Source organism: Crocodylus porosus, unplaced genomic scaffold, assembly GCF_001723895.1.
Source record: "Crocodylus porosus isolate Cpor-Errol unplaced genomic scaffold, CroPor_comp1, whole genome shotgun sequence".
Classification (NCBI taxonomy): Eukaryota; Metazoa; Chordata; order Crocodylia; family Crocodylidae; genus Crocodylus; species Crocodylus porosus.
Window position 1 is genome coordinate 7,854,101 of NW_017728934.1, and position 13,795 is coordinate 7,867,895.

At 47.0% G+C, this 13,795-nt stretch overlaps 1 protein-coding gene across 5 annotated transcripts in view; it reads right to left on the reverse strand.

Moving 5' to 3' along the window:
• Nucleotides 1–7,389: 7,389 nt before the first annotated feature.
• The window catches only part of TSPOAP1 (TSPO associated protein 1), a 112,305-nt gene continuing 105,899 nt past the window's right edge, over nt 7,390–13,795 (reverse strand). For 2 of the 5 annotated variants that reach the window (XM_019546461.1, XM_019546460.1), the window contains 4 exons: nt 11,210–11,281; nt 10,725–10,787; nt 8,505–8,608; nt 7,399–7,898 (listed from right to left, as the gene is read on the reverse strand). In XM_019546461.1, the coding sequence (XP_019402006.1) occupies nt 7,629–7,898; nt 8,505–8,608; nt 10,725–10,787; nt 11,210–11,281 (509 nt within the window). In that variant the 3' untranslated portion in view covers nt 7,399–7,628. Of the gene's footprint in view, nt 7,899–8,504; nt 8,609–10,724; nt 10,788–11,209; nt 11,282–13,795 lie in introns of all 5 variants that reach the window. The other 3 variants (XM_019546459.1, XM_019546457.1, XM_019546458.1) reach the window with 3 other exon arrangements.

A 13,795-nucleotide genomic window follows, 5' to 3' on the forward strand; every position in this document is an offset into this window, starting at 1 on the left:
CTATTCTCCATCAGCTTATTACCATTGTTCCTCATCACCCCAGGTGGCGCTGGGGAGAAGAGGGCTTTACCTATTTGGTGTTGATGTCCCGTGATGAGTTTGTAGGCAGCCACCAGGTCTCCTCTCAGCTTCCTCTTGCTGAGGCTGAACAGGTTCAGGTCCCTCAGTCTCTCCTCATAGAGCCTGTCCTGCTGCCCTCTCACCAAGTGGGTGGCCCTCTCCAGGCTGGCCACATCCCTCTTGAAGTGCAGTGCCCAGTACTGGACAAAGTATTCCAACTGCGGCCTGACCAAAGTCGCATAGAGGGGGAGTATCTTTGGATGCATGACAAGGTATGGCTGGCCTTGCTGGCTGCAGTCTGGCATTGGCAGCTCATGTTCATCTCGGAGTCAATAATGACTCCAAGATCCCCATCTGCCTCTGTGCTTTCAAGAGGGGAACTCCCCAGCCTGTAAGTATGCTGTGGATTCCTTCTCCCAAGGTGCAGCACCCTGCATTTATCTATGTTGAACTCCATCCTATTCTCATCTGCCCACTTTTGTAGTCTGTCTAAATCTATTTGCATCCTCTCTCTCCCTTTAAGTGTGTCCACTCTGCCCCACATCTTAGTGTCATGATCAAACTTGGACAGCATGCTTTCCACCCCCTCGTCCAAGTCGCTGATGAAGATGTTAAACAGTGCAGGCCCGAGGAACGAGCCCTGGGGTACCCCACTGCTCACATCTCGCCAGGTTGAGTACAACCTGTCCACCACTACTCTCTGGGTACGCCCCATCAGCCAATTTTTTACCCATCCAACTGTGTAGGCATCAGTGCCACAGACACTTAATTTATTGATGAGGATGCAGTGAAAGACAGTGTCAAAGGCCTTCTTAAAGTCTAGAAAGACTACATCCATGGCGACACCATCATCTAAGGATTTAGTTACTTGGTCATAAAAGGCAAATCATGTTGGACAAGCAGGACCTGCCTTTGATGAACCCGTGCTGATTGCCCCTGAGCATGATCTCCCCTGCTTGCCCCCCACAGATGTGCTCCTTGATGATTCCCTCCAAGATCTTCCTAAGCACCAAGGTGAGGCTTACAGGCCTATAGTTACCTGGGTCCTCCTTCCTCCCTTTCTTAAAAATTGGGACCATATTAGCCAGTTTCCAATCCCCCGGCACCTGGCCAGATGACCACAAATGCTCATACAGCTGGGTCAAGGGCTCCGCGATGACCCTTGTCAGCCCCCTCAACACCCTTGTGTGGAGAGCATCTGAACCTGCAGATTTAAAAATGTCTAGCCCTTCCAGAAGATCCCTAATTACAGCTGCACTGACTGAAGGCCTGACAGAGCTGTCCCCAAGATTATCCCTACCTCTGGTAGGTGGGATGTCCCGGTCCCTGTTCAAGAAAACTGAGGCAAAGAAACTGTTAAAAATATCAGCTTTCTTGTCTGCGTAGCCACAAGATTACTGTTTGCGTCTTGCAGGGGCCCTACATTGCCTGGTGCCCTCTTCTTGCTCCCCATGTACTCGAAAAAGGACTTTTTGTTGTCCTTAATCCTGGACACTAGCCTGAGTTCCATCTCTGCCTTGGCCTTCCTAATAGCCCTCCTACTTGTAGGCAGCTATCAAGTCACCTCTCAGTCTTCTCTTACTCAGACTGAACAGGCCCAGTTCCTGGAGTCTCTCCTCACAGGGCATATCCTCCAGGATCCTAATCATACAGGTGATCCTTCTCTGTACCCTCTCAAGCCTATCTACAATCCTTCCTGAAGTGTGATGCCCAGAACTGGACACAGTACTGCAGCTGTGGCAGAAGAATTCAAAGTGGGATTACGAACTGAAAGGGCTGAAACTGAAAAATTTGAAGAACAGAACAGGAACATAACTGCACTATTGTTATCTGGTGAATGCTAACACTAATAAGGGAAATGAATTACAGCAGAACCTGGATCCTACCCAGGTGGCTCACAACCTCTTTAATTTGCAGCAGGGTGCTAAATTAAGGCTGGCCAGCTCAGTTGATTCTTGTGACTTTACTCCAAAGGGTGTCACTTCTCCACTTAGCTAGAGTTTATTAATGATACTTCACAGCTGACTGGAGAAGTACCACCCTTCCACATAAAAGCCACCGTGAACAGCTTTAACTCCTCAGCAATCCTGCACTGTTCGCTCAGTCTAGCTCCCACCCTTTCCCTCCCCCACAGACTAACCTGCTGGACCAGGGTATGCGCACGCATGCATGCAGGCACTCAGCCCCCCACCCCAGCCTCAGATTGACTCCAAGATCTACCGCAAGAGACTCTGAGATCTACCGGTAGATTGAGATTTTTAAAATTTTTAAAAATATCAAGTTGTTTTTGTTAGAAGGGGTGAAATCAAATGATGTTGGAAATCTGGTTGTAAGAGTAACGTAATTAGAACTTTGTACTCACACTGTATCATCCAGTAAAAAGCATAAAGATTGGTAGCTGACTAGATTCCATTCCTGTGCACTTGTTCTCTGAAAGAATTCTCCTAATTATTTCTACCTTGACCTTCTCCCATTACTCCTGATGATTTTCATATATTTCAGTAAATACAATATAACCTAGATATTTTTCAGAGTTATAGTCATTATCTTCTTGTGGAGACAAGGGCTTATAAATAATTCAGGGGTAGATGATTCCTGAAATACAACACTAGGAATTGTACATGGCTTTATCAATTTGACCAAAGCCTTCAACTCTGTTAACTGTGAGATTCTATGGAAAATCTTATCAAACTCTGGCTGTCCAGGAAAATTTATCACCATCCTAAGACTCTTTCATGACCAGATGACTGCCTGCATCATATGCAGTGGCTCTGCTACAGAGCCCTTTGCCATTTGAACTGGCTTCAAGCAGCACTGCGTGATTACACCAATTTTGTTTTCCAGCTTTCTTGTGGTCATCAAGATGCTCATCCATGACCATCTGCCACCTGGCACTGGTATCAAGTCCAGGATAGACAGGAATCTTTTTAAACTGTCCCGCCTCTGTGTCAAAAACCAAAGTTACTCCATCTCAGATTGTGGGATTTCATTACGCTGAGGATTGTGCTGTCATTGCACATACTGAGGAACACCCTTAACTGCTTCTCTCAAGCATACCAGTGTTTGGAACTGACCCTTAACATTGGAAAAACAAAACCAGCTTGCTCCAGGCCAATCAACTCCCCCAGCAACAATCCCCACTGACAGACGGGAGCTGGAGAATATTGAACACTATATGTACCTCAGCAGCCATCTCTCAAAGAAGGCCAACATTGATGAAGAGATCCAGTATAGGATCTGATGCACCAGTTCTGCCTTGACTGAATAATTGTGTGTTCAAAGATTACAACATCAGAACTTGAACAAAACTCCTACTATACAAGGTTGTGGTAATCCCAACTCTTCTCTACAGTTGTGAAGCTTGGATGACCTACAGGGACCACCTGAATAGCCTGGAATGCCTTCACCAGTGCTACTAAAAGATTCTTGGCATAGTGGGAGGATCATCACACAAATGCCAGTGTCCTCACTAACACTAACACCACCACTATGGAAGTGCTGATTTTTCAACACTTCCATAGTGTTGGAAAACAACAGGCATGGAAGGAAAGGAAACAAAACCGAGAAATCCATGGTCTGACCCTCCCTTTAACCATCACCTGTAGCATCAACCACAGCGTCTGTGGCTCTAGGATAAGCCTCTTTAACCATCAATGGATTCATTAACAACCCTTTACTTGACCTGTGGGAGTGATCATCCTCAGCCATGAGGGACTGCTGACAACAACTGTGGTGACACAGGATGTCTCAATTCTTCTCCTCTCTCCTTCATCTCTCAGCAGTCATGCTCTTTCCAAGTCCCAAGGGCAATCCCCTGGATGCAAGTATCTTTCAGAGGAACCTGGGTTTTGTGCAAGACAGCTCTGTTTCATCAGGCTTAACAGACAATCCTAGCTAGTTTTGTTGTCAGAGGTGTAGAAGTAATTGGCTTACTTGACGAGAAAAACAGACAAAGACCAGACGTACCGATACTGCTTAATTCAGATGTTCTGAGATAAGGAATCCGCATTCCTGCATTCCTTGGGTTATCCTGATATCTTGCCCTGTGTATTCCTGCATGCCTTGGGATAGCCCTATGCATAGATAATTGTTTAAGTAGACGTTCTAAGTTTCTGTGTAATTTACTATTGTTTTGTTTCTCCAAGGTGTATTTTATCTTTCTCTGTCTTTAGTATAAATACGCCTGTGAACTTAGAGAGTCTGAGAAATCCTTTGAAACAGACAAGGGCGATTCCCCTTGCTGTATGGAATTCTCCCTGTGACCACAGTATGGCCTTAAATAAAGAAAAGCTGGCTCTGTCAGTTCTAATTCAACCACAATGCGAAGTTTGATTTCTTCCACAGAGGCAACTCCTGGGCCATGTACAAGATAACTGTTCCGGGGCTGGGGATGCAGTAAATAGGTTGCTCAATGCTTACTCAGGCCTGGTCATTCTCTCTTCCATTTAACAGAAGAATTGCTGTTTTTTTCCCCAGGAAGCCAACCCAACCTTCAACTCAAATTGACAAAGTAACAGAGTTTAAACTCAGAAGGAGCTGTTAGATGATCTTGTCCAGTGGCTTTCAACCTGAGGTTTGTGGACCCCTGGGGGTCCACAGACTGTGTAAGGGGTCTGCAAAAGATGACCATGAGCAATCAAAAGTATGTGAATATCCACACTTACAAATTCAAAGGAATCCATTCAAAATTTCCAAAAGGGTCTGCATCTCCATTCAATTTTTTTTAGGGGTCCGCAAAAAAGGGTTGACAAAAAAAGGAAAAAAAGGTTGAAAACCACCGATTCAGTTAATCCTTCTGTACTGAGGATGTACTGTTATTTGTGCTTGGCATCTTCCAGAAAGGTGTCATTCTAGATCTGAAGACAAAGGAATGCACAACTGCCCTCACTGCTGCATAGTACCGCCAGACCATTAATCTGCCCCAGCCAATCCTGTGTGACCTTACATAGCTTCAGGATGAGGTGTACGTTGAATGTAACAACTCACAAACCCTTCTGAGCCAAGATACAAAAAACACGTGAAAAGGCAGAGAAAAAAAAGCCTAAAAAATGGCCAACAACAAACTACTGAAGTTAAATATTGTTACACTAGCTGGACTGGATAATTTGCATGCAAAAGAATCCTAATAATTAACCACAGCATTCTCCAAGACCAACAAGTTGATTTTTAACAGATCCTGGAAAATGGGGGTGTAACAGAAGGTATAACCTTACCTCTGTTAAAGAGGAGAGGGGGCGAGGGAAGTAAAGGCAGCAGGACCACTTTAAGGCCTGAACCTTTGCAGCCCAGAGGAGGAAACAATTACCTGCTGTAAAGATGGACCTAGCCAGCATGGACAAGGTGGAGAGGACCTCCGCTGTCAAGGGAAGACCCAGCTGGACAGGACAGAGCAAGCAGCTTGCACTAGAGTGTGTGGAGGGACCTCAGAGGGAAGATGCCAGGCCCTGGGCTGAATTAGCCAGCTGCCGGACCCAGCAAGGGGAGGAGAGCAAGACACTGATCACAACTGTACCCAGGGAGCAGGAAACCCAGTGAGATAACCAGGTGGGCATGGCTGTCTAAAATACAAACTCTCCCCAGGCCAGAGGAAGGAAAGTGGGTACAGTGGCAGAGCGAGACAGAGACCTGTGGGGAGGCGAGGGTGGAATCGCCTCCAGCCAGGAAGGTGCTACCTGAAAGGAGGGACTTCTGTCAACCCAAAATGAAGGAGCAAGTGCCTGGGAAGTACTGAGGATTTCCATTTTTTGTGCCTTGGAAGTCCCTGGGAAGGGAATACAAAGAACTGAGATCAGATTTATGTTCACCCTGGAGGAGCCCTGTGGTGGGAGCTGAGTAAATCTATACAGATTAGGAACTGTTCACAGTGACACCAGAAGTGTCTGGGGAAGTGGAGTACCCTGAGGACTACAGACTGTTTTGAGAGCCCAGTACAGGCCTGCTCGCTGTTTTTTTCTTTTTCTGCTTATGACAGTAGTAACACTCAGTGGACTGAAATGGCTGTGGGGGAGGCAAGGAAGCCAAAGAACAGAGTTAGTGGCGTACTGTGATTTTTTTCTGTGGTTTTGGTTTTTGGACCTACCTTGGCAGTTTTGGGGCAAGAGACCTAGGAAGGGAACCCAGACTGGTCAGAGCCTAGACAAAAAGGAAGAACTAAGACAGACTGGAGACTGGCAGGGCTGGGCATCCATGCACTGACAGAAAGGGGGAGCAGGGGAATGAGAGAAGGAGCAAAGCCATGCACAGCCCAGTTAAACTTAGAGCTGGGGACAAGATAGGGAGACAGGGTGCCTATGGCCTAGGCTTTAGGTTCCCTAAGGCAGCCTCTCAAGAAAACATCTCAATTAACGCCATGACATGGCAGGCGAGAGAGAGAGAGAGAGAGAGAGAGAGAGAATTAGGGCAGACTAGGTAGCCAGGTACCACCACACCACAAGGGGGTGCCCCATTATCCACAAAGAATCACCCCTTTACAGGGGAAAACCATGGTTGACCAGAGAAAAGTCTAATGTTATACTGAAGATGATCTAGTTTGACTGATGCCCTCTTTGGCAAAATCATGGAATGGTTAGTACAGAACGATAACCAGTATAGGAATAAAAAGGACAGCATAATTAATGCAAATTAGCATGGTTTAGACCAGGGGTGAGGAATTATTTGGGCTGGAGAGCCACTTAATGAGTTTTGGTGAGTTTTTGAGGGCCAGGGGCAAAGTAGGGAGATGCCAACTGATCCTCAAATGTCCAAAAGCCTGAGGAAGGAAGGCTGTACCCTCCACCAGGAGCCATGCCAGGCAGCACGTAAATTCCTCTGGCCCCCACATCCATGCCCCCAACCCCTGCCCAGCTTCCAGTTAGTGGTGTAAAGTTCGGTCACCACAGCTGCCAACAATTGGGCCTGAGCAAGATGGGGCACAATGCAACACTGAGTAGCTGTCCTGCCTGCCCACCTGCCTGCTGCAACGAGCCACTGCCACCACACTGCATCAGGAAAGTTGGGAGTGGCTACCCAGGCCAAGCCCCAACCACAGCCAGCATGGACTCACCTCCTAACAGCACCACGGTAGCAGCAGCTCACTGTGGTGGGCTGGCATGTGGGATGGCTACTCAGCATACTGCACTGCAACCCATCCCATGTGGGCCCAGCAGTCAGTGGCCACAGTGCCAGGACTGCACTGCTGCAGCACTAACAAGAAGCTGGGCAGGGTGAAAGGATGCATAGGGGAATAAAGTCTGTGCGCTGCGTGGCCCAGTCCAGCCCCAACCCTGGCTGCAGCAGAGCAGAGCAGCATGGGGCATAGCCCTCCCTCCTCAGGCTTTCAGTGGCACCTAACAGGCTGGACAGGATCAACTGGTGGGCCAGATACAGCTCATGGGCCATATTTTGCCCATCCCTACTTTAGACTGTTTAACAAATCTGATATAACATTTTGATTAGAGCACAAACTGACAAAGATGTTTCCTCTGCATGGAATGCGATTCAGTCTATTCATATTCTTGACATCTAAGGGTAATTCAGTTTCCTCAATGAAGAAGATTAGTGGCATAGTGCAGTTTACAATGGATCACTGTCTAAATAAAAGCAGAGACCTGGCTGGACATATGAAAGGCAAAACAACCACTCCAGAATCCTAGAACAGCTGAGGTACTACCCCAGAGAGGATATACAGGACAGTCCTCTAGTCTATAGTGCATGCTGGGGTAGAGGATAGGCTGCTTTCGGTCTCTCCCAGGGCATTGCTGGCACTGTGTATAAAATGACTCGGAGAGAGCATGACAGTGACTGTCTAGTCCGCTGGTTAAGGCACTCACCTTGGAGGTCAGCCAACTGAGTTCCAGTCCCTGCAAACAATGATAACTTTAGTATTATAAGTAAGTGGAATGGCAACAACAGGAGAAAGTGAGAGTAACCCACCCTAGAATGCCTGATAGGCTGCTGGTTATGGTGTAAGATGAAGTGCAAGATATAGGTTGAACGTCCTTGGAGAGAACAGAAATATGAACTGGAGTGAGTGAGTGAGTGCTCCTGCCATTGGGCTATGGGACAAAAGGACAGCTCTTCCTTAGTTTTGTGCACAATTTCTTCATTTCCATTGCTTTGCTTCTGTTAAAGAGGGTCAATATTGAAATCAAAACAAAGGTGTTTGTTTTGGTGAGAAAAGCTTTAATTTCAGTTCAGACAACTGATTTTTGGTTCAGCTGCCAAATAAAACCTTAATTATTTGCACAGCTGTAGTAAAGTATCTAGGAACAGGGTGGAGGCAGCTTGCACAGCCAATAAAAAGCACCTGCCTCCAGGGTTTTTTCCTCCGGAACCTCTCACAGAACTCAGTCACTTGGGAAAAAGATGGTGCAAGTCAGATCAAAGGTAACCAGTATCAGAAGGTAAAATGGATAGAGATGGTGAGAGAAGCAAGTCAAGAGTAGCAAGTACCTATTGCTGCTCACCTCCACATCCACATTTGGAGAGCTCTCCTTAGGATTGTAGTCAAAAACAGCCACCATACTCCTAGGCACAAGCAGTTCAGCTTCAAGGTCCTGACATTTGTGCACTGAGGGATAGAAATGAAACACATTCATGGTCTTGAAAAGCCAAGTGAAACCACAAATCAGAACTGAACAGAATCCATTCAGGCCAGCACCATCTTCTTGCTGTTCCTCAGGCCTCCACTTCCAGGCTTCATGTAGTGGGAGCCAAGCAGCCAAGCTCTGCCTAGCTCAGGGGAGGGGAATTATTTTGGGTGGAGGGCCACTTACTGAATTTTGGCAAGCCATCAAGGGCTGCATGACAGGCAGTTAAGGGCAGATAAATATTAATTTTCTAAAACGTTTAGGGGCCCCGCAGGCCACATCTGGCCCACGGGTCGCATTTTGCCCACCCCTGGCCTACCTGCTAGTGTGCAACTCTTGTTCCTCTACTTTGCCCCTTTTTTGGTGGGAAAACTGGGGTAGGAATGCAACATTGATATAGGGGAGGAGAAATGAGGGACTTGGAAAAAGCCAGCAGGGGACTACACAGGTGCACATCCAGCTTTCCTTTCTAAAGGCTACTGAGGCCTCCCTGTTGAAGGACCTTTACCAATTGTTTATAACTTACGTCTCTCTCATTTTCCTCTATGGTCTGATATTTTCCAGGTCTGGGCTATGTGGGGCAAACTGTTGATGTTGAAAACTGGAATGAAAGCAGTTCACTTCCTTTTGTGACTGAAGGAAGTGAGAAGGTACACCTTCTCACCACACAGCACTTTTAGAACTGCTGACTTGACAGAGGGAATTGACATGGAGCACAGCTGGTAAGGTGGAAATATCCACATCCCACTAGGTTAGACCTTTAAGTCAGGCCACAGCAATTGAAAAACCACAACTATGGCCTACACAGAACATCTGTGATACCCAAGGACCCAGCCCCATGTCCCCACGCTGCACAAGTGCACAGGCCTAGTCTTTAAGGGGTAAGAAGAGGAAAGGGAGCCATAGAGTGGAAAGCCTACTCTAGGGTGCGCCTTCTAGGCAAAGCTCCAGGCTCTACTTACAGAGCAGATGCTAAGGCTATGTCTGCCCTGCAGATGCTACTGCAACTGCAGTGTAGCATAAGCATACACAAGCTACCCATACACCAGCTGGCAGTTCCAACTAGGATCTAACTCAACTTCTTGGGCAGGTGTTGGAGCCCATGATGAGCTCCATGTTATCCTAGCTATGCCTCCAATAGTAGCCAAGTTGGCTTGTTTAAAGTTAGCATGGACATGTGACTACAGTGTAGATATACCTGAAGTGGAGAAAAGCAAACCTAAGGACTCTGATAGCTGCAAACTGTCCAGTCCCTAATGAACTCACCTATCTCATGCCCATCTTCTCATTGATCCAAGAGCCCTTCCCTTATTCAGTCTAGTCCCAATGCACATCCAAAGCAAGACTGGGTGCTCTGCTGGCATCCTCCTGCAAATTCCTACTGAAAGGGCAAACACAGCCTCTGTTCTTAATGCCCAAGCACACAGAAAGAACACTTCCTTTTCTCAGTTTCTGCTGCCATTCAAAGAAGAGCCATGATCCTCCTGCTGCCAGGACTGGACAGCTTGTCCCCCCACATTCTAAATTCCCAGCATCTCTCCAAACAGCAGCGAGACCTTCACTTACCGCCCATCCTGTTGGGGTTACAATGTCATGTACACCTGACTCAGCTGCATGAGATTTCTCAGGTATTATCCTGCCTTTCTGCATTCCTGTTGCTACTTCTTGCTTTTGACAGCACCTCCCCCTTGCTCTGCCTACACAGCAGGCAACCTGAATCTCGACTCTCTTCTAGCAACCATTCTGGCAGGCTCCTGCCATTCCTTCCTCCCCACCCACAACATTTGCTCACCTTGCATGTTCTGCCTTTCTAGCATTTTCACATTGAAATTCAAGTCCCTTGAAACAATACCGCATAGGCAACTAGTTCCTTCTTTCCAGAATGCAGCTTGGCTAGGCTCTGGGTAAAACAATATCTTCAGAAACCATTAGCTTGTGCCAGGACTCCTCCAGAAGCTCAAATTAAAAGGATTCTCAGTAGGGAATAAACCGTTCTCTAACAGGCAGTTATGTGGTTATTGCTTGGCTGTTAATTCCAAACTTTCTTTTACAACCTCAACAATACAGTATTTGAAGACTTGAAGGAGCAATTCTTACCTGAGAGAGGTCTGTAGTTCTCAGCTGGATGAGGCTTGTAATTTTCTTGTTTATCCAGTTCAGCTGTGGAAGAAAATACATCATAAGTTCAAACCTAACTTTTAACACTAATCAAACTAAACACTTCAAACAAGAACAAGGAAAACAAAGACCAAGACAGGGTCCAACAAACAACAGAAGCAAACAGTCCTTTCCAGTCATTGCAACTCATGCAAACATTTATGACTTTGGGACATCATGGAGAACAGAAGACAAGCCCCAAAAAAAGAAAGATTTCCCTGCCCTCAAGAACATTTAACATCCAAACAAGGTCACAGCATGGGGTGACTACAAACGGTGCTGTACAGGGAAGAAAGAGCACACTTCCTACTCCTTGCAACTCTTAAGAGGCAAACATCCTGAGATCCTGGAATCAAGAAGTAAAAAGTCAAGGCAGCTTGCAACCCAAATGCAATAATCAAACAGCAAGCACAGGTGCGACAGACCTTTCTTGGAGCGCCTGGGTTTCGGAGGAGGGACAGTGAGGCGACGTGGAGGTGGAGAAAACGTGCCATTTCCTTAATAACATCCAGAAAAAGCAAATAAACAAACAAGAGAAACAGTAAGACGGTCAATGAAAAGTGAAAAGCATCTTCAAGAGTGAACAAACAACAGAGCAACATGATGAAACTTCTTCAGGGTAGCAGATGGCTTGACTTCCATCTGCAACAGCAAGACCTCCAGTTGCCACACACAGCCACACAAGGACTCCACATATTACATAGTCTACACCTCAAATATGCACACGCAGACACATTATACTTATGGGCCATTGGAAATACAACAGACTGTGTCAGGCATGCCCCTTTCTCCAAACCTGTGACTTCACCTTACCTTTCAAGAATTTCCTAATAGGAATAACACAAAATCCCTCGTACAACTAGCTGCCTGAATCACAATTATCTCTATCTGAACCATCCCACACAAATCCTTGTTTGTACTACTAAAACTATGCAGTCAATCCTGTTGCACAACTACAAGGCAGAGAACCCTAACTTGCCACAAGTAAAGAAGGGGGACAATGGTGGCTAGTGTTCTGCTGCTACAGGTGTTGTTGAAATATTGTCCAGAAATCTAAGGAAGGAGGGCCACACTCCCTGCTACAGAGGAAAGCAAAACCCCCCACAGTCCATAACAATCTGATCATAGGCTCAAATTGCTTCCTGACCTAAAATATGCAGAGTTAAAGCCGCACTTTTTAAACAAGCCAGATAGAATGTGCCTCTAGACTCTATCAGAGTTGGTACTGCCACACTTTGGCAGTCTCATAGTACAGCTTGGCACATTCTGATACCCAATTAGACAATTTCTGGAGTGAGCTTGCTTTGGCCTTTGGATATTTGATCGAAGGAGACAAATAGCTTTGGAGGTTTTTAAAGAGCTTAATCATATGCAAACAGAAGAAAAGAGCACATTTGATATCTGTAGTGTAGCAAGGCCCTTTCCTGGAAGGTACAAGGCTTTGGAAAGAAGATTGGTAAATTTATCTGTTGCCTCAGGTAAAAATCTATAACCCTATAAATCTATAAGGGACCATGAGGCCAATGGAACGGGCCTCACCCCCCCAACCCTTGTTCCTTGGAGGTGGCGGCATGGGGGTGGGAGTGGGGTTGGGATGCCCTGGGGGGTGCATGGCCACCAGTGCTGGCCTCGACCCATCCCTCCCCCCTTCTGTTGTCACTGTCTGCATGGCTGATGTGACAGCAGTGGGGGGAGGAGTGGGCCCTATGCGGGGGGATGGCAGGGAGGAGCAGAAGTGCCGCAGCCGCAGGTGGGGGGGAAGGGAAAGAGTGGGCTTGGGTTGACATGGCAGTGGTGGGGGGAGGGGAGGAGTGGGCCTGAGGGGCAGCAAGAAGCCAGCCCACCACGACGGGGGAGAGAAGGAGGGGCATGGAACAGCAGGCCCAGCCCGATGTGGCAGCTGCAGGGGGAGGGGAGGACCAGGCCTCTTGCCCTGATTAGGCCCAGGCCCACTCCTCCCCTACCCCCACCAGTGCAGCAGGGAAGGGGGCAGTGGGCCCAGACCCCAAGCTGCAGAAGGGAAGGGGGGACTGGGCCGGGACCAGGCGGGGGGACATGGGGTTCCATCCCTGCCCACTCCCCACCATTCTTGACCATCATCTGGCTAGTAAGATGGTAACAGTTATAATGAAGGCTGGGGCAAGCATGGGTGAGGTTAGTGAGAGCATTATCAAGAAGAACAAACAGTTGCTCCGCTAGTGGTTGCCATCCACTAATCCTTCAGTTAGATAGGCCTCAACCCTCTACCATACCCAAGCCTAAAAAGAAAAGTAATGGTTCCTTTAAAAGGAAAACTGTTGGCAGAGACTTGACACACTCATTATATGTGTATAACAAAGCTGGAAAATAAAGAGAAGGGCACAGACCAAGTAGGTGTGACTAGAGAAAGCAGGAAACTGCATACAGGGTTCCCTCGCTTTATGCAGGTTCTGTATGTGCAAATTTGCTCTTATGCAATGACCCTTTTTATACCAAAAATATGTTATACGCAAGGTAAATTCAGTCTTATGCATCAGTGTGGTGGGAGCCCGCAGTCAACTGCTTTGTGCAGTACATTGTAGGAGTTATGCGCACCAAAATACAGTCTCCTGTGTGGATCTCTGCTCCTCACTTGTTGTCTACGAGACATGTTTCTGTGGTTGCCGTCCCCATTACGACAGCGCCCTGTGCTTGTGTGTTCTGTCTGCTGTTGGCAAGTACCAAAACCATCTTGTAAAGTGGTAAAAATGGGTCTGAGGGTCAGTCCAATTGAGGTCTTGGAATGTATCTCTATTTTTTACATTGTAAAGTGGGTTCCCTTTATGCAAATTTGAGTTATGCACCTGTGAGCAGGTGTTCCTGGATCAATCAAAGAAACATGTTTCAGTCCCACTTGCCATTCCTGTGCTCGTTCTTGTCTGCCACAACTTAATGGGAGTTCAGAATAAAATTTACAGGTGGGAAGCTTCTGGTTTTAATAAAAGCCGCAACATGCCGCTCCCTGCACTGCTGCTATCTCCTGCAACTGAAAC